The sequence below is a fragment of the Equus quagga genome, chromosome 13 (genome assembly GCF_021613505.1).
Source record: "Equus quagga isolate Etosha38 chromosome 13, UCLA_HA_Equagga_1.0, whole genome shotgun sequence".
NCBI classification, from domain to species: Eukaryota; Metazoa; Chordata; class Mammalia; order Perissodactyla; family Equidae; genus Equus; species Equus quagga.
In genome coordinates, this window is record NC_060279.1 from 25168105 (window position 1) to 25190347 (window position 22243).

The following is a 22243-nucleotide window of genomic DNA, read 5'->3' on the forward strand; positions in this document are numbered from 1 at the left end:
GTAAACTACAGACTTTGAGTGGTAATGATGTATCAACACAGGGTCATCAATTGTAACAAATGTACCACTCTGGTGCAGGATGTTAACAGTAGGAGAAGCTGTGCATGTGTAGGGGCATAGAGTATGTGGGAACTCTCTGCATTTTCTGGTTAATTTTGCTGTGAACCTAAAACTGCTCTTAAAAATAGTCCATTTAAAAAGGGAAAAAAAAATCTCACAGAATAGTGAGAAATAATAAATGGTAGTTATTTTAAATCACAAAGCTTCAGGGTGGTTTGTTATGCAGCAATGGATAATTAAGATGACTACGTAGGGAAAAGACTGTCGATTAACTGCTAATATCCATTCTTTCTTCCTCTATAATAAAACCCTTAAGTTTAGCTAGATAAATGTCCTCCCAACCAAAGATTACATTTACTAGCTTCCCTCAAGGTTGATGTGACCACAGGACTAGGTTCTAGCAAGCAGTACGTGAACATATAAAATATAAGCAACTTTCAGGTCATGCTCTAAAAAGCAGAGGGCCTGTCCCCCCTACCCTTCCATCCTTACTGCTGGGAAGAAAGTGATCATGACACCTGGAGCTGGAGCAGCCACCTCATATCATGAGGTGCAACCACATGTTGAGGACAGCAGAGGAATATGGTAAAAGCAGCCAGGGTCTCTGATGCTATCTAGACATCCATACCAGCCCTGGACTACAGTTATTTTGGAGGCTGTGTTTCTGCAGCCAAGTTTGTCTTCTAAAGATTACATTAGACAAGGTGCACAAAGTGCCTACTATGGTGTCTGACACAGAACAGGTCAGCCCCTTCTACATGGGCCCTGAGAGCTCAGAGACTCCAGCAGGGAATGTGGCTACTGGGCATCCTTGACCAAAAGACAGCCCTCACCTCCTTTAGATGGTCAGTCTCTAAAACCGAGCCATGGTGTTGAGTGGGACATATTAGAATGGGAGAAAAGTCAATCCCGGTGATGCAGACCCAAATCAATGCCTGTGATCCATAAGGAGGTAGATGCCGAGGGCAGAGCACTCTCTGCTGTGCTTCCCCAAACTGACCTTTGCCATTTTAAGTGACCAAAACTACTTTCTGCATACTCCCCTGCCTTCAAGATAAAGTCCAAACTCCTCAGCTGAATATACAATGTCTTTCACAATCTATCCCTGTTTTTTGATCTAAGCTCCACTCCTGCTACTCTCCCCTCACTCTCTACACGGCAGTCCTACTGAGTTGTTTGTAGTTCCCAGATCACGCTACAATCTGGGATGCCATCTCCCAATGGCATTGCACAAGCTTGTCTATTTGCCTGCAAACTCATCTCTGTCCACAGATCCTCTGCCGTCTTCTCTACCTGGCTGACTCCTATTCTTCCATAAGTCAAGGCTCACCATCACCTCTAAGAAACTGTCCTCGACTATGGAAGAGACCACCTATGGTCCCTCCAAAATTCTTTCTCCCATTCTTTCACAGTATGAGAAGTCTGAAGCAGCACATGGCCACCAAGCTGCAGACAATATTTCCCAGTCTCTCTGCTATGACCATGGAACTTGGTGCTGGCCAACTGGGTGTGAGCAGAAGTGACAAGGGTAACTTGCCAAGCTGCCCTTAAAGAAAAGGTTGGTTCCCATCCCCCTTCCTATGGGCTGGAATATGGACTTGGTGATGATTCCTCTACAACACGCACATAAAAAACAGCAGAACAAGAAAAGGAAAGGAGTCTGGGCCTCCAACACCACAAGCTGCCTCCATATGTCTGAGAGGAGTGATGGCAAGAATAGGTTACTGCCGATTCTGAATGCATATCCCCTCCATGGCCTTCAATAGCCATTGAATCAAACTCTCCTATTACAGAAGACCAGCCATGGGATCACCAAAAGGATCCAGAATTCCAGGATTAGGGTGGAAAACTACACTGACTCAGGTCATTGATTCAAACTGTCCAAGACGAGGGGAAAGCAAAGCGGGGACCAAGTCATCCCAAGCCCATTAGATCATCTTCCTGAATCTTCCACATCTGACCACTCCCTCCCCTCCTCCTTTCTTGACACAAGTTCAGAAAAGTGGGGGCCTTACCTCTGGAGACTTTGTAAACTTCATAGAAAGAATAGAAGTGGAAGCCGAGTGAGGCAAGCAGGTAAAGAGCCAGTTCCCAACGGGGCAGCATTGCTCCTTGTGACAAAGGGTCCCGATGCGCACGCTGAGAGTTTCTAGGAAGAGAAACAGAAGTAAAAACATTAAGACATGGACATGACACTAGAGAACAGCATCTTATCACCAGTCAGTTCGCTCACTCTCCCAGGGACCCATCACTATTCAAGATAAACCCTCAGTCACACCGCCCACCTGTGTCCCACACACACACACATGCCCTGCCTGCCTGAGGTGGGCAGGTCTTTCCCTATGAGCTCCCACAGCCTCCCATCACAATGTACACCAGACAGTTCTGTCCTCATTGCCTGACATACACGTCTGCCCCGTGAAGTGGACCTTTAGAGAGCAGGGTGCATGATCTCTGAGTCCTCAGTACCTGGCACACGGCGTAGAATGCAGCAAGAAGGGACTACTAAGTACTCCATGAATAATAAATGGCTTCAAAATCTTGAACAAAAGAAAAGCACAAATCATCTCCCAACCTCTTCGAAACCAACGGCCTTAGCCTTCTCATTCTATCCTTCAAATGTCATCCCATAGTTGTTCATAAAAATGGCTTAATAAAAACTTCCATCTTCCGTGCACTTCTTAAAGGGAAGCTAATGACATAACCCCAGGCAGCCGTGGCAGACGCTGCTCGTTGCCCACCCTGCAATATTCAGTCTCCTTTCTTACAGAGTAATTGAATTTTTATCTGAACACATGGATGCTGGGCTCAACTTTATAGCATAGACAAGTGTGGATACTTGAATAGTTCTGGCTGTGTAGCTGTGGTCATCCTCTTCCTACTGGATAGAGTTGAACAGCCACCTTGGAGCAAAAGCTGAAAGCTATACAGAAAAACAAGACAGAGGTGCCTCAGTTCCTGACTCCATATACCACCCCAGCCCCAAACTGCCCTGGACCACTGATACCTGGACTACTACATGAAAGAAAAATGTACTTCTAGGTTATTTAACCTCTGCTAATCTAGATCTCTCTGTTATGGGAGCCATGTCTATATTCTTTTTCTTTTCGCTGGAGGAATTGTCCCTGAGCTAACGTCTGTACCGGTCTTCCTCTATTTTGTATGTGGGATGTCGCCTCAGCATGGCTTGATGAGCAGTGTGTAGGTCCACACCTGGGATCTGAACCTGTGAACCCCAGGCCACCAAAGCACACAAACCTAACCATTATGCCATCAGGCCAGCCCCCCATCACATCTATATTCTAAGCAACAGGGCAGGTGATGGAAAGTTAGGTCCTAAACTTCCATCTGCAAATTAAATAATCAGTTCCCAAGCAACAAAGAGTTAGCTAAATGTGAGCCCTTTTACGATTCTCATTGCTTCTCAAATACGCGTCATTGTGGATGCCCAATTAAATTAAGAGCAAAAATTTAAGCCCTGAGTAAGCACTTCTAATATGTGATGGTAATGCCAAAAAATCAGAATTCACACGCTATGTCATTTTATTTTCACAACAGCCTGGCGAACTAGGTGAAGCGAGGTAGGTGTTTTACAGACGACAAATGTGAACTCCCTTCTTCAGGCTAGGAGGGGACAGAGCAGGAAGGGAAAGAAACTTCAGCTTCCATAAAGTATGAGGTCAGAAGTCAGTGGACTAGAGAGCCTAAAAGTCAGTTTGGTCTGGGTTTCTCCTGCAACCTAAGAGATCCAGAAGCAGACACTCAAGCTTTCCATCCCAAGCTCTAAGCCCTATAGTACTTCCACAACGCCTTCTCAGTTTCCCCCACTACTTTTCAGATCCACTTCTAGCTTCATACATTTCTAGTCACACTTTATTTTTAAATACCTGGCATCTCCTAGAATATTTTAAGGTTTCTTTCTGGAATTTTGTAGGAATGTGCTAGTGTTCTCCTAGTGGGAAGTTAACTTTAACCTCTGGGTTTTATGTTTCTACTTTCAAAGCATGTTAGTATTATATTGGATGACCTCCTCACCTCATTAAGAATCTTTGATCAGCAAAGAGCTGAACTGCTAAACGTGCTACTGAAATTTGAACATGAATAATCTTGGAGATTAAATGAAACTTCTAGAAGCTCTGCTCTTTAGAAGCTTTTCAGGGACATTCTCTTCTAGGTCAATTCCCCTGCATTAATGATTTAACTGTCAGGGAACTAGAAAGCTCAGCGTTATAATATTTCCCTTTTTGATGCTGCTCTTAGCTACACTGTATGTGTTCTGTAGACACATATACAAAGATACATGGGAGTGAGGAACAAAGCAGCAGGGCTGTGTCCTCACATGTAAAACTTGGGGATGGGACCAAATAGCCTTCCCCTGACAGCACAGTGGTGAATTCCGTATCAAGCAGACCCGAGTGGAGTCTAGGCTCTGCCCTTTACTGGTGGAGGAACTTAAGCGGATCACAACCTAGCAGATACATCTCCTCATAGGGTTTTCGAATGGATTAAAAGTAAAATGCTCATCCAGGGCCTGGCAGAGTAAGCACTCAATAAACATTAGCTATGATCTGTCCAGCAATACCAGTTGGTGGATTTAATTCACCAGGAGCCTACCCAGCTAGAGCCCTGGTTCTCTTCCCAAATTGATGAAATCTATCTGACCTCCCATGGGGGGTTACCCGCTGCTTGCTCAGCAGATCAGCACCCCCAGCCCAGCGCTCTCTCTAATGTCCTACTCCTCTTCTTCTCCCGACACCAACCCAAGGACACTCCAGTGGGGGCCACCTGCAGAGCTCTCTGCCCAGCATCTTTTCCCCACCACCTCTCTTCTTATCCCCAAAGGAATGACATGTAGTACTCTCACTTTTCTTGCCTCATCACTCACAATTCCAGGAATGCCATCTCAAAACGCTATCACTACACGGACACTCACCTGTCTTTCTCAATAGATCTTTCTTCCTTACACCTCTCTTCAACTCTTCCCCACTTACCTCAAGGAAATTTCACTCCCCCACTGTTCTTTTCTCTTTTCATTTCAGCTGTGCACCCAGAAAGCCAATCAGAGCAGATATGTTTTAAAGGATTTAATGACACTACAGTATCAGAGAAAATAAAGTAATGCACTTGGGAATACAACTAGAGCTTTTAAAAAATGTCCAAACCCATAATGGTTTCCAAAAACTCTCTCACAAATTCTCAAGTTTCTATTTCTCATTCTCTAAACAAGCATGCTATTCGTCAGGCATACGCTATCATGATGAAATCAAAGAGGCCTCTACTCAAATGTGTGAGTAATGCTTCTTTTCCATTTTCACGCAAAGATTCGGTCCCGTAGCAACATTATCAGCTAAGTGAGCATCCGTGAGAGCCTAGAAACTCATCACCATTTATAACATGATTTCTATAGGAAACAACCAGTCTATAGCAACACAGCCTGTTTTTAAGTAAGAATCTACCTGATAAACCTACATGACCGATGTACCATTTGTATGTGAGAGCTAAGGAAGGTTGCTGGGACGTCAAATGGTGAAGACAAAGAGAGAGAAAATGCATTTATTTAATATTAGGTGTTGGAGGGAAACCGGAGCAGAGGTTTCCCTGGGATCAACGGGAAAGAACTCAGACTGGAGTACCAGGGAGCTTTCTCTACCTCCATATTGGGTATTAGAGGCCCCCAAGGCTGGATATTTCCAAAAAGTGTTTATCTGAGAACTACAGAACTCAAGAGGCCCACAGAGTAAAATCTTAGCTGTAAAATGGCAAACATTCCTCAGCTACCAGAGCTTTCTTTATACTGAAGTGACTTACATTTGCATTTACTCTGTAATTTAACACTCCACCTGCTTTGAAAGATGTCATCTACTCTAATCCTCACCAGGAGGGCTAACTGTTAGCTCTTTTTCAGGAATCAGAATCCAGCTCAGGGAAAAAAAAAAAAGCGATCCGCCCAAAGATCCAGAGAAGCCAGTGATGGAACAAAACCTGGAGCCCCAGTTCCCAACTCCCACTCTCTTACAGGCACAAATCCTGTTCCTTAATCTTGGCAGAAAAGCATAGCTCACTGTGCCAAAGCCTGAAATGTGCATAAACATAACTTCTGTAAGATGCTTTTCCCACAGCAATTTCCAGTATCATTTCAAAAGTTCTTTATTTTTGACGCATGCAACGAATGGATTCCAACACTTCCATTTTCCATTTTTTCTGCTCCTCAGTCTTGATATCTAGTGTAGGGGAGGAGGATATTTCCTCTCCCCAAATGTGGGTTCATCTGGCCGGAGAACGAATTAAATTCACATGAGAGAGAATAGCAAGAGAAAATTAAACAAAGCTTTATGAGGAACCATGGCCCGGGGCCTTTCTTCCCGAAGGAAGAAAGGGCACCGAAGAAGTGGGGTACACATAGTGGTTATATACCCCCAAACAGGGTGTTTCACATGTGATTGAAATGTCCCTCCCACAATAGTCACAAGATTGCCCTGTGGGCACAGAGCTTGATGGACACAGCAGGTAGTGGTCTGCTATCTCAGTGGGCGGAGCCTGAGGCAAGTCGATCGTCTGGAGCTGGGCGGTCACAGGTGAGCGCAGCAATCAGTTCCTAGCCTAAAGAAAGATGCTTAATCCTTAAAGAAATGCCAAAGTTGGGAGGGGGAGGGAAGTCAGTTACAGGAGGTTACCAGACAAGCACAATAAAATGCAGATTTAAGTCCTTGCCTTTGGTATTGATTAAGAGTTTTTAGAGAGAAGGTCATCTCCTTTCTTCTTCCTGGTACAGAGAGGGAGGCACATTTTACAGATAGAGATTTACCTTACAAATGTAAATGTGTCCTAAGGAAGGGCAAGTTCCATTCCTCAGAGCCTCCTTCCCTGTCCCAGTTTATCAAAAGCAATCAGCCTCAAATAATCCTGATGCCAAAGAGACATATCTTTGGGTGGCCAATTCCAGGTCCCCACACTAGCACTAACGGCTCTATAATCAAATACCCACAGGCAGTAAAGGACTTTCAAATGGCATCCTCAGCATTATGCTAACAGTCCTTCAGGATCAGCATCACCGTCATCACTTAAACCAACTACCTGTTGCTCAATGTCCTAAACTGAAATTTCCCTCTACTGAGTTTTCCTGTAGTTTACTAAGAGCTGTACTATAATAAGTACTATTTACAGATTACCTACGCTGAGAAAGCACTTTTCAAGTGTTATTCATTTAATCTTCATGACGACTCTTTGAAGTTAGGACCCCTGGTATCATTTAACATAAAAGAAAACCAAGCCTCAGAAAGGTCAAGAAGCCTGCCCCAAATCAGCTAGCAAGCAGTGGAATTTAGACTCATCCCCACCAAGTCTAATGCCAGAGCCTTCCCTTAGCCACCTCCCTATTCTTACAGTGTGCTCCGGATTCTTTTTTTTTTTATTTCCCCCAAATCTATGATGAAATCTATCCATCAGGTAAGCTAGAAGGTAATAGAAGCTATGTAAATGCAAAATAATTTTTTAAAGCCATGTGATATTTAGACACTCCCTAGGAAGAAAATTTGAAAATCAACTAGATGTAATCAAAATACACATGAAACATCTAACTCATACATTTCTTAAAAGATTTACTGAAGAAGGCAGGCTAAACCAAACCAATTTACCTCAAATATACGAAGAGAAAGTCAGCAGTAACCTAGAGATCAGGGCTGACTAAAATTGAAATAGTTCTAAATTTAGGAACAAATGAGCACTCTAGAAACCACAAGCTAATAAAAGTGAAAAGAGCACATGCCCACTGAAATGACTGTGGCTTTGAGGAAAATGAAATAGTAGGGAAATATTCTAGCACATTCAGAAAAATTGGTGTGAGACTTTTGCTCTTTTCCAGGGCCCAATTTGATGAAATAGAAACCTATTTTGCAGAATATAAGTTACATGACATCCCCCAGGAAACCCAAATGCAGATTCGTCTCATCCTCTCACATCACAGTTTTCTCCAAACCCTTCTTAAGAGTCTTACACAGAGTTTTATTCTTCCATCCACATAACACTAAGGGGAAACACTTCTCCAAACCCAAAAAAGGCTTCACCAACACAAAGGAATGATCAGATAGATTACAGGAGGTCCGGTGAACTGGCAAAAATTCTAACTACGGAATATTTTAAAATATGTACTACTTCCAAATATGCACCCAAATACTATGTATGTTTGCATAATAAACCATCCCAACACATAGTGGCTTAAAACAACAAGGATCTCTTCTTCCTCATGATTCTGTGGGATGGCAACCCGGGTGGTTCTTCTGCTGCCCTCACCCGGCATCACTCCTATGACTAAGTCACTGCCCGGCTCAGTGGGGGCTGGAGGGGCCAAGATGGGCTCGTGCTCGCTGTCAGCCAGGTGCCTCGCTTCTCCTGCCTGTGGGCACTCATCCTGTAGCAGGTCAGACCCTCAGACTGTGGTGGCTTCAGGGATTCAAAAGAACAAAGGCAAGAGGTGCCTGGTCTTAAGGACCAGACTCCAGAATTCACAGCACATTTTATGGGTCAAAGCAAGTCAAAAAGCCAGCCCAGATTCAAGCAGGAGGAGAGAACAGATTCCATCTCTGTGGAAGGAGTAGTAATGGCACCTTAAAAAGGGTGGGGACATGGCCTACCACACCAGTATGTTAGAGTTCCCAATAGATAAAATCTGGAAAGTTAATGGAAAAACTGCATTTCACAATGGATCTTTATTACATCAAATGTCACAAAGGTTGTTTTTTATATATATATATATTATACATATATTTTATATATTTTTTATTTATATATATTTCTATATATATTTTATTTATTTATATATATTTCATATACATTATATATATGCATGTATGTATATACACATATGAAATGTACATATATACACTATATATAAATAATACCAAAAAAATAATGTTCCCAAATCAGAATTTCAAAATCATTAGGGACCTTATCGTCACCTGGTCTAATCTCCAGCCAGTTTGGTTATTCCTTTTACAATAACCTACCCGACCATTTCCATTCCAAGGCAGAGAAACTGTTCGTAAGTAGTTCTGATTGTTATCCTGTTTTTTCCTTAAACTTAATCAATATCTGTCCCTCTATTTCTGAAAACACTTCTGCCACTAGTCCTAGTGTACCTTCTGGAACAAAAAGGCATAAAGATGGGATAATGTGATGGTTTAGAAGACGGCTCTCAAGTCAGAATGCCAAAGTTTGAATCCCAACTTTGCTACTTTCTAGCTGTGTGCCCTAGGACAAGTTGTATAACCTCTCTGTGCCTCAATTTCCTTATCTGTAAAATAGGGATAATAGAAACCCTCACAGAGTTGCTGTGAGGATTAAATGAGTTTAACAAGTGATAAAACAGTGCCTTCGACACAGTAAGCTCTAAAATGCTTATTCTTGTTGTTTTTAATGTTATTGCTATTATTATTAAGTACACTAAAAGGCTTAATTACTCATTCCAATAATACTCCTTCAAACAGTTAAAGAAAATTCATGCCACCCACTCCATCCGAACCCCTCTCCCAGGACAAACAACCATGATTCCTTCAACCATTTCTGCAATGGCCTGGTTCCCAGACCTTTTACCATTCTGTCAGTTGTCTCTTTACACTGTAGGTACCTAGAGCCAACCCCAAACTCCAGATGTGGCAGAGTGAGAGTAGGGCAAGACCATCACTTCTCTGCTTTCAGAAACTATACTTCAAATAGGGAAATCTTAGACCCACTTCTTCATTCAACAAACATCAATGGGCTCCTTCTGACAACTGGGAACTGCACTATTAGTGAAGACAAAATATAAAGATCCTATCTGTAAGATCCCCCAAATATGGTTCCCCAGAGGTGTCCATGTCCTAATCCCCAGAAATTGTAAATATGTTACCTTACATGGCAAAGGGTCTTGGCAGATATGATTAAGTTACAGATCCTGAGATGGGGAACACAATCTCTGATTATCCCTGTGGGCCCAATGTAATCACACAGGTCCTCCTAAGAGGGAAGATGGAGGGTCAGAGACAGATGATGAAGGCAGAGGCTGGAGTGACCTGCTTTGAAAGTGGAGGAAGGGGCCACAAACAAAGGAATGTAGGAGGCATTGAACAGCCATAACAACGAAAGACCCTCCCCTTTCCCCACCCCGAGCCTCCAGAGGAAACGCAGCCCTGCCAAGCCACTGTAAACTTCCGACCTACAGACCTATAAGAGAATAAACTTATGTTCTTTAAGCCACTAAGTTTGTGGTGATTTCTCACAGAAGCAACAGGAAACTAACACGCCATCCTGCCCACAATGCACTCATGGCCCCGTGGGAGGAAAGCACCTAACTAAAAGGATTTATATAAAACATCAGAATATTTTAATCTAATTGTTATAAACTTTAAAAACTTACATTGCAAGAAAATTAAATCTGAAAACAAAATTTTGCATTCAGTTCTCCTTAGCATTTTTTAGCTCCCGTCCCACACTGATATCAATCTTAACAGCAAACATAACTCCAAGTCTTTTATATGAACTGCCCTTAAGGCAGATCTCCGCTGTTAAAGACTGGCAAAAAGGAGTCAATTTTATAAGCCCCTAAATTCAAAAAAGCTCCTGAGGTGATAGTGTACTCTTTCCCCTGAAAATTCTCAACCTATTTTAAGCCTTTTTAGTCACCAAGAATCACGCCCACCACATTTTACACTCCCCAGATTAGGGGCATCTGAATGAACCATATTTTTAGGATATAATCTTTTAAGTAAACTTTGTATTAAAATATACTTAAATAAAGAATTTAAGACTTTCAAAAAGCAGACTCACTCCAGTAATTCCCACTCAGATAAAAAACTGACTGCCTCTGAAGCCCCTCTGTCTTCTCTTAAAACTCCACTAAAGGTGACCACGAGCCTGATTTCTATCATCATAGTTTAGTTAGCTTCGCCTGTTTTTGAACTTCACATAAACAGAATCACACAGCACTTACTCTGTCGTGTCTAACTTCTTTTGGCTCAGATTTATGCTTGTGAGGCTCATCCACGTTGTGTGTGAGGCAAGAATTTGCTGAGTACTCTATTATTGTAAACTACTCGGCAATAGTAATTCTCATTACGACAGAGTATTCCATTGTATCAACAATTTATTTCTGCATTTTTCCATTCTACTATTGATGAACATGTGGGTTGTTTCCAACTTGGGGCTCTTATGAGTAATACTGCTGTGCATATTCTTTTACACGTCTGCTGGTGCACATACGTATGCCTTACTGTTGAGTATCTAAGGATGAAGAAGCTGGTCATAGGGATGCGCATGCCCAGCTTTAGTAAATGATACCACAAAACAATTTCCAAGTTATACTAATTTTTATACCCATCAGCAATGTATGAGAGCTCCAGTTTGTCCATATCCCAACTAGTTCTTAGCACTGACAGTTTTTTTAATTTTAGCCACTCTGGTGCATATATAGTGATAGCCCATTGTAGTTTTAATTTGCATTTCCATAATTACCGATGAGGTTGACCACCTTTTCATAGGTATATTGGGATAAACATCTGAAAGTTTATCCCAATAAACATGTTTATTGGAGATCCTCTTTATGAAGTGACTCTTGCTCATTTTTCTATTGGGCTGTCCATCTTTTTCTTTGATTAGTACAAGTTCTTTCTACGCTCTGGGCATGAGTTCTTTATTAGATATATGAATTACAAATACCTTCACCCATTCTGTAGCTTGCCTTCTCACTCTCTGTATGGAATCTTTAGATGAACAGAAGTTCTTACCAATATTTTCCTTTATAATTAGTGCTTTTTGTGTCCTATTCACTAAGTCTTTGACTGTACCTAGGTCATAAAGATATTTTGCTCTGCTTTCTTCCAGAAGCTTTATTGTTTTAGTTTTCACATGTAGGTGCACAATGTACCTTGGTTAAATTTTTTTTTTATTGAACTTTATTTTGCTGGGAAAGATTCCCCCTGAGCTAACATCTGTTGCCAATCTTCCTCTTTTTTTTTCCTTCCCAAAGCCCCAGTGCATGGCTGGATATCCTAGTTATGAGTCCTTGTAGTTCTTCTATGTGAGCTGCCACCACAGCATGGCAGCTGACAGATGGGTGGTGTGCTTCCACAACTGGGAAGCAAACCAGGGCCACCAAAGCAGTGAGAGTGCCAAACTTTAACCACTAGCCCACCAGGGCTGGCTCTTGATTAATTTTTACATATGACATGAGGTATGATCAAGATTCATTTTGTCTATCTGGAAAGACAATTGGCCCAGCATCGTTTACTGAAAAAGCTAACCTTTCTTCATTGCACTGCAGTGTCACCTCTGCCATAAATCAAGAGACCACATATGCGTGAGGCTGGTCATGGACTCTCTACTCAGTTCCATGGTCTGCCTAGCATTGTCAAAACCATAGTGACCTTAAACGTATTGATCTAGTAGCTTGAATCATCCAACTTTGCTTTTTCTCAAATTTTCTAGAATTTCCAAATAAATTTCAAAATGGTTTATCAACTCCTATCTTGAAAAAAATCTGTTGAGATTTTGATTGGGATTGTACTGAATCTATAGATTTATTCGCAGAGCAATGACATACCCTCCATTATTTTAAATCTTTAAATTCTCTCAATAATGTTGCAGCTTGCAAATCATGAACGGGTGTTGAATTTTATCAAGTAAATTTTCTCCTTTACTCTGTGTATGTGGTGAAACCACACTCATCGACTTTCTAACATTAGACAAAGTTGACATTTACAGTTTGGTATTGGCTTAGTATCCTTTTTATACATTGTTAAATTTGATTTACCAATACCTTGTGTAAGACTTTTGCATCTTTTTTTGAGTGTTTGGCCTTATCTAGCTTCAGTAACAGATTACACTGGCCTCATAAAAGCAGCTGGGGGGTGTTCCCTCTTTTTCATTTTCTTTAAATGTTCAGAATATTTCACTAGTGAAGCCATCTGGGCCAAGAAATTTTTCTATGGAAAGGTCTTTAACTACAAATTGAATTTTTTCAATAGATATAGGACTACTCATATTTTCTAGTTCTTATCTCTTAGGTAAGGCATTTTATTTTTAAAAAAACTTGCCTATTTCATCTGAATTTTCAAATGTATTACCACAAAATTGATCACAGTAACATCTTAAGATCTCTTAAATGTCTGTGGGAAATATACTGCTAACTCCTTTTTCTTCCTTGACACTGGTAATACTGTACACCATTAAAGTTCATTTTCACTCTCAAGGAAGAAAAGAAAGGCTGTCATGTACCACATGACACACATCCACTATGGCAGGAAGATTCTCCCGCAGAACCGCCCACAGAAGGAGCAGGTAGCTATGTAAACAGTCCAGCAATTCCCTCTCAAGAGCTTTTGTCTCCAGAAACAACTGTGAATCAGAGCAGAAAGAGACACCAACTGAAGGAGAAAGAAACAGCTACCAGTAATGCAATAGGCTGGCCGGTAAGAACTCCAAAGACAAACAACCACTAAGCAGGGCCTGTAATCTAGGAGATCCAGCCCTCCACCCACAAGGTGTCCATAGTAGAATTCAAGGGACCATGAACTTATTTTTTTCTTATCCATCCTTATTTTCATGAACCTCTAATTGAAACTCAGGATTTCATCTGATTATAAACGTGGACAACAAACCATACCAGTAAGGGCAACTCCGGCGACTTTGTCACCCATAAGAGTCACAGATACTTTCATACCACTGTGCGGCTGTTGCAATACTGCAAAATATCGTTTCCATGAGCATCACGACTTCAAAATTATGAGTTCTTTGACACTGCACTGAATTTTGTGACAATGTACTAATAAAGAAACACATAAAATACTCATAGTTTTTTTATGCTATTTTGATAACTTTGTTTCAATATAATTTTAACCCTATGTATTTTTTAATGCTTTTTAAAAACTGGCCTCTGCAGACTCCAAAGAAGTCCCTGGCACAAAAAAAGGTAAAGAATCTCTTACAAGGAACCCAGGATTTCACCCAAGCCAGGGAACTCCAATACAACAATTAAGGGGCGCTTCCCCTTGGGCCAGGCCCTGAACTGGGAGCAGGAGAGACACACGTGAGTGAAGCCGGCGCTGACTAGTTCCTGACGTCACCTACAGAGTTCCCACCAACATTTAACCACCCACAAAAATGACTGCTCTCTCCAGAAACTTGGCCTTTCACTTGAAGTTAGTCTAGATAACCTGCTTCCCAAGAAGAGGGCAAAGGAAACAGGGGACAAAGCACAGGCTTGGATCCAGAAAGAGCAGCGCAAAACCGACCCCAACATTTACCAGTCTGTGGCTTTGAGATCTCCTCTAAGCCTTTCTTTATTCTGCAGCAAAAAGGGATAACCCTACTATCCTTCCCAGTTACTGTAAGGTTTAGAAATAACGGATGTAATAGATTTACTTGGCAAGCACGTTGTCCTCATTAAGTTAATATTAGTTGAATCTTTCAGGTCAGAACTCACTGTCCTTATTCACCACTTAAATAGTTAGGGACTGCCACAGAGAAAAGAGGAAGAAAAATTATAAGAAAGACACAACATGGAGAATGGAAGGAAAAAATCATGCTTATTCTTCAAATTCCAGTGTAACAACCAGCACCTCAAGTGAAGCCTTCCCTCTCTGTTCCCATAGCACTTAATCACATTAAAGTAGGCGCCTAGTTCTGCGAATGAATGAGGAACACAAAACAAGGGGACAGAAACAATGAGTCTCACCTCCACATAATGCAACCACCGAGGATGCCAACCCCCTAGCGGGACTGCCCTGATCCGAGAGCCGTGAACCAAAGCAACAACACATTTAACACCAGTGCCATCACAGTACCTCTCCGCCCACCTTGGTAGGGACTGAGGGGAGGAGGGCTTTCCCACATAAAGACCAGTGCTGAAGGCTAGACTCAGAAGAGATGAGGGAAACTGAGTCCCAAGAGTAGACAGCAAAAGAAATGAGTTTGGCGGCCACTGAAGCCACAACAATCAGGCGCGCTTCACTTCTGCCCTGGGATCCAGAGTCTGCAACTCCCCGCAACAGTGCCGGAAACTGGGGACCAAGCTGAGAGAGGACGCTGGCAAGGGCGTGCGTGGACTCGACCCGGCCGGTAGGGACCCCAGCCTCCGCGCCGGGAGACCAGCATGACCCGGGCACACGGTCCCCGCCGCCTTTGTCTCCCCTGCGGGACCGGGCGCTTCCTCTGTCCCGCCCTCGGGTGCGCACGCAGGAACTCGGGGAGGAAACGGAAAGCGTCTCGTGCATTTCTTTTTTCCACCGAGTAAACCGAAGCAAAAAAGTCCACACCTAACCTCCCCAGGATCCGCTACGTCTCCAGCTACCAACCTCCGGGCTGTCCCGGGCGGCGGCGGCGGCCACGCGCGCCACGGGTTCCCAACACCCCTCTCAGCGTTTCCGAGGCCGGCGGCGGCGGTGGGCTTCCCCGGGAAGCCGCCGTCCTTCCCGGGAGCGGCCGCCGGAGGACCAGCCGCGCGCGTCCTCGGAGCACGTCCCCGCTGCCGTGCCCGCGCGCCCTCCGCTCCCGGCGCGCGGCTCGGGACCAGGCGGCGCTCCCGGGGCGGTGGCGAGCAGGCCGCGCCGCGGCCCGGGGATCTGCAGGAGGCCGGCCTTCCTCTCCGCACCGCACCCCAGACCTCGCCCACCCGCGGGCTCCCGGCTCCTGCGCCGAGCGGCGCGCGGACCTCTCCCCACCCCCGTTTGTTAATTGCAGGCCTGGGGCCACCGGCAAGTTTGGGAGCGGAAGTCACCTGAAACTCGAGGTGGGCTCTAACTCCAACCCTGGTGGTCCCCACGTGTGTTCTGTAGGCTGAAGGAGGTTGGTGGGGTGAAAGAGGGGCGGGCTTTGCAGCTCGGACTGCTTCCCGAGCTTGCTGGGTGCACTTGGCCACTCTGAGCCTCCCTGTCCTCCTTTGTAAAGAGGAAATAAGACCAGATGGGATGGACTTTATGAACTGTAGAGTAACTTGCAAAGATTAGCACCACTGCAAAATGTATACCAATGATTTTGAATAAGTTATAGAAAACCTGAAGCTGCCTCAACAGGATCTAACTAGGACAGTGACTTTATGCTGGGTGGTGTTACCCAGAGGCCTCCAACCCAAGCCTGCCGGAGTCCACAGACTTACCTGAGCAGGAGAATCACCTGGGCACTTGATAAAACCGCGAGCGTCTGCATCCCTCTTCACGCCGAAGGAATCAGGCTCCCCAGGGGAGGGGTGTCTCAGGTGGTTCTATGACAGGGTAAATGTGGATAACTCTGCCTTGGGCAGCAGGAAAACACAGAGGCTGTGCCCTAAGAAGTTTAATCTAGCAGCCATTGAAATAGGCCAGGAGATTATTTTTTTGATTGCAAAATTCTCTGGGACACCAGAGTCTAAACTGTCGGAGAACTGAAACTATCTTTTCTTTCAGCTACCCCTTCCCCTCCCACCCCCAACACCTAGTACAGGGTGCTGTTCAGAAAGCAGGTGTTAGTAAACTAGCCCCAAGTAGGAGTGCCAGGTGTAGCAAATAAAAATACAGGATGACCAATTAAAATCGAATTTCAGGTGAACAATGAATAACTTTTTATGTCCCATGCAATATTTGGGACATACTTATAATAAAAAAAAATTGTTATCTAAAACTGAAGTTTAACAGGGCATCCTGTATTTTGTCTGGCAACCCTCACCCCAAGGTTTTGGCAGAGTTAGTGATAAAGAACTCAGCTCAGATAGTGTCACATTTGGGGACAGGGATGATAACAGCTCCTACGTTATTTTTAAATGATACTGTTGGACAATAATGTAAGTTTATTGTCATTTATCCTTAACCCCCATTTTACACACACACAATAGTCACCAAAAACACGTAGGAAAATAAAGGCAGATTTAACTGTAGGTAAATTGGGAACATCAGTTAAATAAAAATAGCCCAAATTTAAAGTTAGGGGATAGACTAGGGAAAGTATTTATAGGAACTATGATACAAAGTATTATTTTTTATTACCTCTAGATTTAACACAATAGGAAAACGTTAGAAGTCAATTGTAAATGAGCAAGACACGCTAATAAACAATCCACTAAAAAGAAAAAAGGTAGGAAATACAATTAGAAAACAAATGTATTGGGGCCGGCCCTGTGGCCCAGTGGTTAAATTCCCGCGCTCCGCTTCGGCAGCCCAGGGTTTCACTGGTTGGGATTCTGGGTGTGGACATGGCACCGCTCATCAGGCCATGCTGAGGGAGCGTCCCACATGCCACACCAGAAGGACCTACAACTAAAATACACAACTATGTACTGGGAGCTTTGGGGAGAAGAAGGAAAGAAAAAAGAAAAAAGACTGGCAACAGATGTTAGCTCAGGTGCCAATCTTTAAAAAAACAAAACAAAACAAATATATTGCAGAAAGTTCAAAGAAATGCAAAGCAAAATAATTTTTTTGCATATAAAGTTGGCAAAAATTAATAAATGACATTAAAGGCTGGCAAGGATGCTGTGTGATAGCACTCGCACACAATTTTTTAGGTAAGTAAGCAATTTGGCAATATCAAAACCTTTAAAAGGTATCAAAACCCTTAATACTTAAACTCTTTGATTGTGAATTTTATTATGGGAGTAAATCCAAAGGAAATAAGCCATAATGTAGAAAATGCTCTTTATGAACAAAGATTTTAATTTTAACATATCATTTTAACTTATACCATAATAGAGAAAATAAACTATAATGTACCAAATTTTACCACATAGGAAAAACACCCTGGAAATTCTCTACTTTCTCAAAAATAAAGTAGAAATTAAACTAAAACTTATGTACTCTGTGATATATGTGCAACCTTTTGAAATAATGGTTACTGTTCATATATAGTATGACCATAACTATATATGGTAAACCTGTGTGTGGAAAAATGACTGGAAAGGACGGGAAAGGAAATAAGGTTGAATTTGGGTGGTAGAGCTTGCTTTATTCTTAATTTTTCCACATGTTTATTAAGCATAAATTAGGGGGTTTTTTCATTTTTTTTTAAAGATTGGCACCTGAGCTAGCAACTGTGGCCAATCTTTTTTTTTTTCTGCTTTATCTCCCCAAATCCCTCCTGGTACATAATTGTGTATCTTAGTTGCAGGTCCTTCTAGATGTGGCATATGGGACGCCGCCTCAACGTGGCCTGATGAGCAGTGCCATGTCCGCACCCAGGATCCAAACTAGCGAAACCCAGGGCCGCTGCAGTGGAGTGGGTGAACTTAACCACTTGGCCACGGGGCCGGCCCCATAAATTAGTTTTATAATAGAAAAAAATTAATGTGGTACCCCCCATACACCATACACACACAAAAGACTTTTCTTACCATAAAGTTAGTTTTATGGACTCTAGAATCTCATTCTTGCATGATGATATATTGAATGTTTAGACTATCTAAATATTAAAAGCTCCTTTAAACATTTTCCCTAAATATAAACACCTTTCCAAACTCTGCCTGTTATCTGTTAACCTCGGGATTATCTTTAGCAAATTCTTAGTTCCACACTGAATTTATCAACTTGTCATTCACATCTATATACTAGTTAAAGTGGCTTAAATATTTTTTTTTAATTCAGCAAATCATTTGAAGCCTTGGTCTTTTCTCCCTTTGGATTAAACTCTAAAAGGAGACAAGCTTAATGGCATAGACTTTTTTTTTTAATGTGTAGTGAACTATAAGATAATATTTACCATCTTAACCATTTTCAAGTGTACAGTTCAGCAGGGTTAAGTACATTCACATTGTTGTACAGCTCCAGAATCGTTTCATCTTGCAAAACTGAAACTCTATACCCATTAAAGCTCCTCATTCCCCTCCTCTCCACCAAGGCCCTGGCAACCACTATTCTACTTTCTGTCTCTATAGATTTGACTACTCTAGGTACCTCATTCAAGTGGAATAATACGGTGTTTGTCCTTTTGTGAATGGCTTATTTCACTTAGCCTAATGCCCTCAGGGCTTAACCTTGTTGTAGCATGTGTCAGAATTTCCTTCCTTTTTAAGGCTGAATAATATTCCACTGTATAGATATACCACATTTTTATTCATTCATCCGTCAATGGACACTTGGGTTGCTTCTGTCTTTTGGCTGTATGAATAATGCCATATGAACATGGGTATACAAATGTCTCTTGAAGACTCTGCTTCCAATTCTTTTGAGTATGTACCCAGAAATGGAATTGTTGGATCATACAGTAATTCTATTTTTAATTTTTTTCTTTTTTTTTAAAGATTCTCACCTGAGCTAACATCTGTTACCAATCTTCTTTTTTTTTCTTCTTCTACTCCCCAAAGCCCCCCAGCACATAGTTGTATATTCTAGTTGTAGGTCCTTCTGGTTGTGCTATGTGGGATGCCACATCAGCGTGGCTCGATGAGCAGTGCTATGTCCGCGCCAGGATCCAAACCACCAAAACTTTGGGCTGCCGAAGCGGAGTATGCAAACTTAGCCACGGAGCCACAGGGCCAGGCCCCTATTTTTAATTTTCTGAGGAACCGCCATACTGTTTTCCATAGCAGCTGCACCATTTTATACTCCCACCAACAGTGCAGAAGGATTCCACTTTCTCCACATCCTCACCAACATTGGTTATTTTGGATTTTGTTTGTGTGTTTGTTTTTGATAGCAGTCATCCCCAGAGGTGTGAGCTGATATCTCATTGTGATTTTCATTTGCATTTCTCTAATGATTAGTGATGTTGACCATCTTTTCATGTGCTTATTGACCATTTGCATGTCTTCTTTGGAGAAATGTGTATTCAAGTCCTTTGCTCATTTTTTAATCAGGTTATCTCCTGAATTGTAGGAATTCTTTATATATTCTGGATCTTAATCTGTTATCAGGTACGCGATTTGCAAATATTTTCTCCCCTTCCATGGGTTACCCTTTGACTTTGTTGACTGTGTCCCTTGATGCACGGAAGTTTTTAGTTTTGATGAAGTCTGATTTCTCTTTTTTTTTCCTTTCTTGCCTGTGCCTTTGGTATCACATCCAAGAAAGAATTGCCAACTCCCGTGTCATGAAGCTTTTCCCCTATGTTTTCTTCTAAGAGTTTTATAGTTTTAGTTCTTACATTTAGGTGTTCGGTCCATTTTGAGTTAATTTTTGTATATGATGGAAGGTAAGGGTCCAACTTCATTCTTTTGCACATGGATATCTAATTTTCCCAGCACCATTTGTTGAAAACATAGACATCTTTTTTGTTATTGAGGTAACCTTGGTCTATAACATTATTTAAATTTCAGGTGTATATCGTCATATTTCAGTTTCTTTGCAAGCTATATCATGTACCCCATATCTGTCCACAGCTAATTTTTGACAAAGGAGCCAAGAACATACAATGGAGAAAGCAAATTCTCTTCAGTAAGTGGTATTGGGAAAACTGGATGGCCATATGCAAAAAAATGAAAGCAGATCATTATTCTACACCATACACAAAAATTAACTCAAAATGGATTAACGACTTGAATGTAAGACCGGAAACCATAAAACTCCTAGAAGAAAACATAGGCAATACACTCTTCAACACCAGTCTTAGCAGTGCCTTTTTGAATATTATGTCTCCCAAGGCAAGGGAAATAAAAGAAACAATAAACAAAGGGGACTACATCAAACTAAAAATCTTCTGCACAGTGAAGGAAACCGTCAACAAAACGAAAAGACAACCTAACAATTGGGAGAAGATATTTGCAAATCATATGTCTGATAAGGAGTTAATATCCAAAATATATAAAGATCTCAGACAACTCAACAACAAAGAAACAAACAACCCAATTAAAAAATAGGCAGAGGATCTGAACTGACGTTTTTCCAAAGACATCTATCTTTTAAAGGCCAGAGTTTAGAGTGGAAGGAATGGATGGTGGGAGCCTAAGTTGCTCTTGGAAGTGAGAGGTAAGATAATTGGAAAAAACCAATGTCAGAGTCTAAACACCAGGAGAAAAGTTGGGGGTTTCTTTGGGGGGCAGAGAAGAAGGGAGAATTTTCCCCCTCTCTTCAAAGCTTCATACATAAGCAGAAGTGTCTGACCTTCAAAGATCTGTGCCTGTCTTAGAGCAGAAGTATCAGGGCTCTGGGACTCCCTGACTTGACGTGGGAGCGGCCAACCCCCAGGGCCAGACTTAGCTGGGGCTGCCTTGACTTGGAACTCTTCTGTTCTGACTCTACAAGTAAAGGCAGAGAGAATCCTCCATGCAGTTGAGAAGCAAACCAACGTGCTAGTAAATTGAGCAAAATTGACGATAATTAAGGTTTAAACGAGGAAACCAATTTGTGCCTTGGTATTGTATTTCTTTAAAAGCAAAAATATCAAAATTAGTATGTAAATGTGGTTAATTAACGGTCAGTCATTCTTTACACACATTATTTTAATCCCAAGTCATCAAACCAGCGCCTGGACTGGGCATGTTTTCTGTCTGGCCCTCTCGGTTAGTGGGGCCTGAGTATCCTGGTGGGGCCTCCTGTCCAGACAGGCAGCCCTAAGCACCTGGTAGCCACCCTCCAAACTGCAGGACTGGTGCTTAGGAGGGATTAGCCAGGCCAACTCTCCTTTGTAACTTCAACCCTGACTCAGTCGTAGAAATTATACTCATTCAGCGGAGGCACAAATGGTTGTTAAGACTTAATTGATAAAGGCTTAAAGACAAAGGAGTGAATTTCTAATTATGAAATTTCAGGCACCAGCAATAATGGGAGCTATTTGGAAGCACTCAAGGGCCTACCCCCACCCCACCACCTGGCGCAGGCTCTCATCTCCACCTACGAGGATGTAGGCCCTGGTTTATGGTGATTCTCAACAGTCAGGGTTGAACTAGCATTTGTCAAGCATCTGCTTTACACACAGCACAAAACTGAATGCTGGGGGCGGTTTATTTTTAAATGAAAAAACAAAGCCTTTTCCTGCAGAAAGTTGCAGTCTAGCTAAGGACTCACCAAATATAACTAGCAAATATTAAGCACATTTCAAATAAGATAGTTCAAACTACCCATAAACTTGGAAAAGTGGATTCATATCAGTAGCCTAAACTATGCAGAGCACAATTCAGTGCCACCTCCTCCAAGATGCCTTCCCTGACCACCCTGGCAAAATTAACCCTGGCCCGGTCCCTTCTTTATCCCATTACGTTATTCTTGTATGTTTTCCTATAGCGCTACCACTCTCGGAACTTCTCTTATTTGTTTAC

The 22243-nt window shown here is 42.3% G+C and overlaps 1 protein-coding gene across 3 annotated transcripts in view; it reads right to left on the bottom strand.

The window, feature by feature from the left end:
* The window catches only part of HHAT (hedgehog acyltransferase), a 309905-nt gene extending 294389 nt beyond the window's left edge, over window positions 1–15516 (bottom strand). For all 3 annotated transcript variants that reach the window (XM_046684437.1, XM_046684436.1, XM_046684435.1), the window contains exons 1-2: window positions 15384–15516; window positions 2076–2209 (exon numbers count right to left, since the gene is read on the bottom strand). In XM_046684437.1, coding sequence (XP_046540393.1) covers window positions 2076–2166 — 91 coding nt within the window. In that variant the 5' untranslated portion in view covers window positions 2167–2209; window positions 15384–15516. The remainder of the gene's footprint in view (window positions 1–2075; window positions 2210–15383) is intronic.
* Window positions 15517–22243: the final 6727 nt, after the last annotated feature.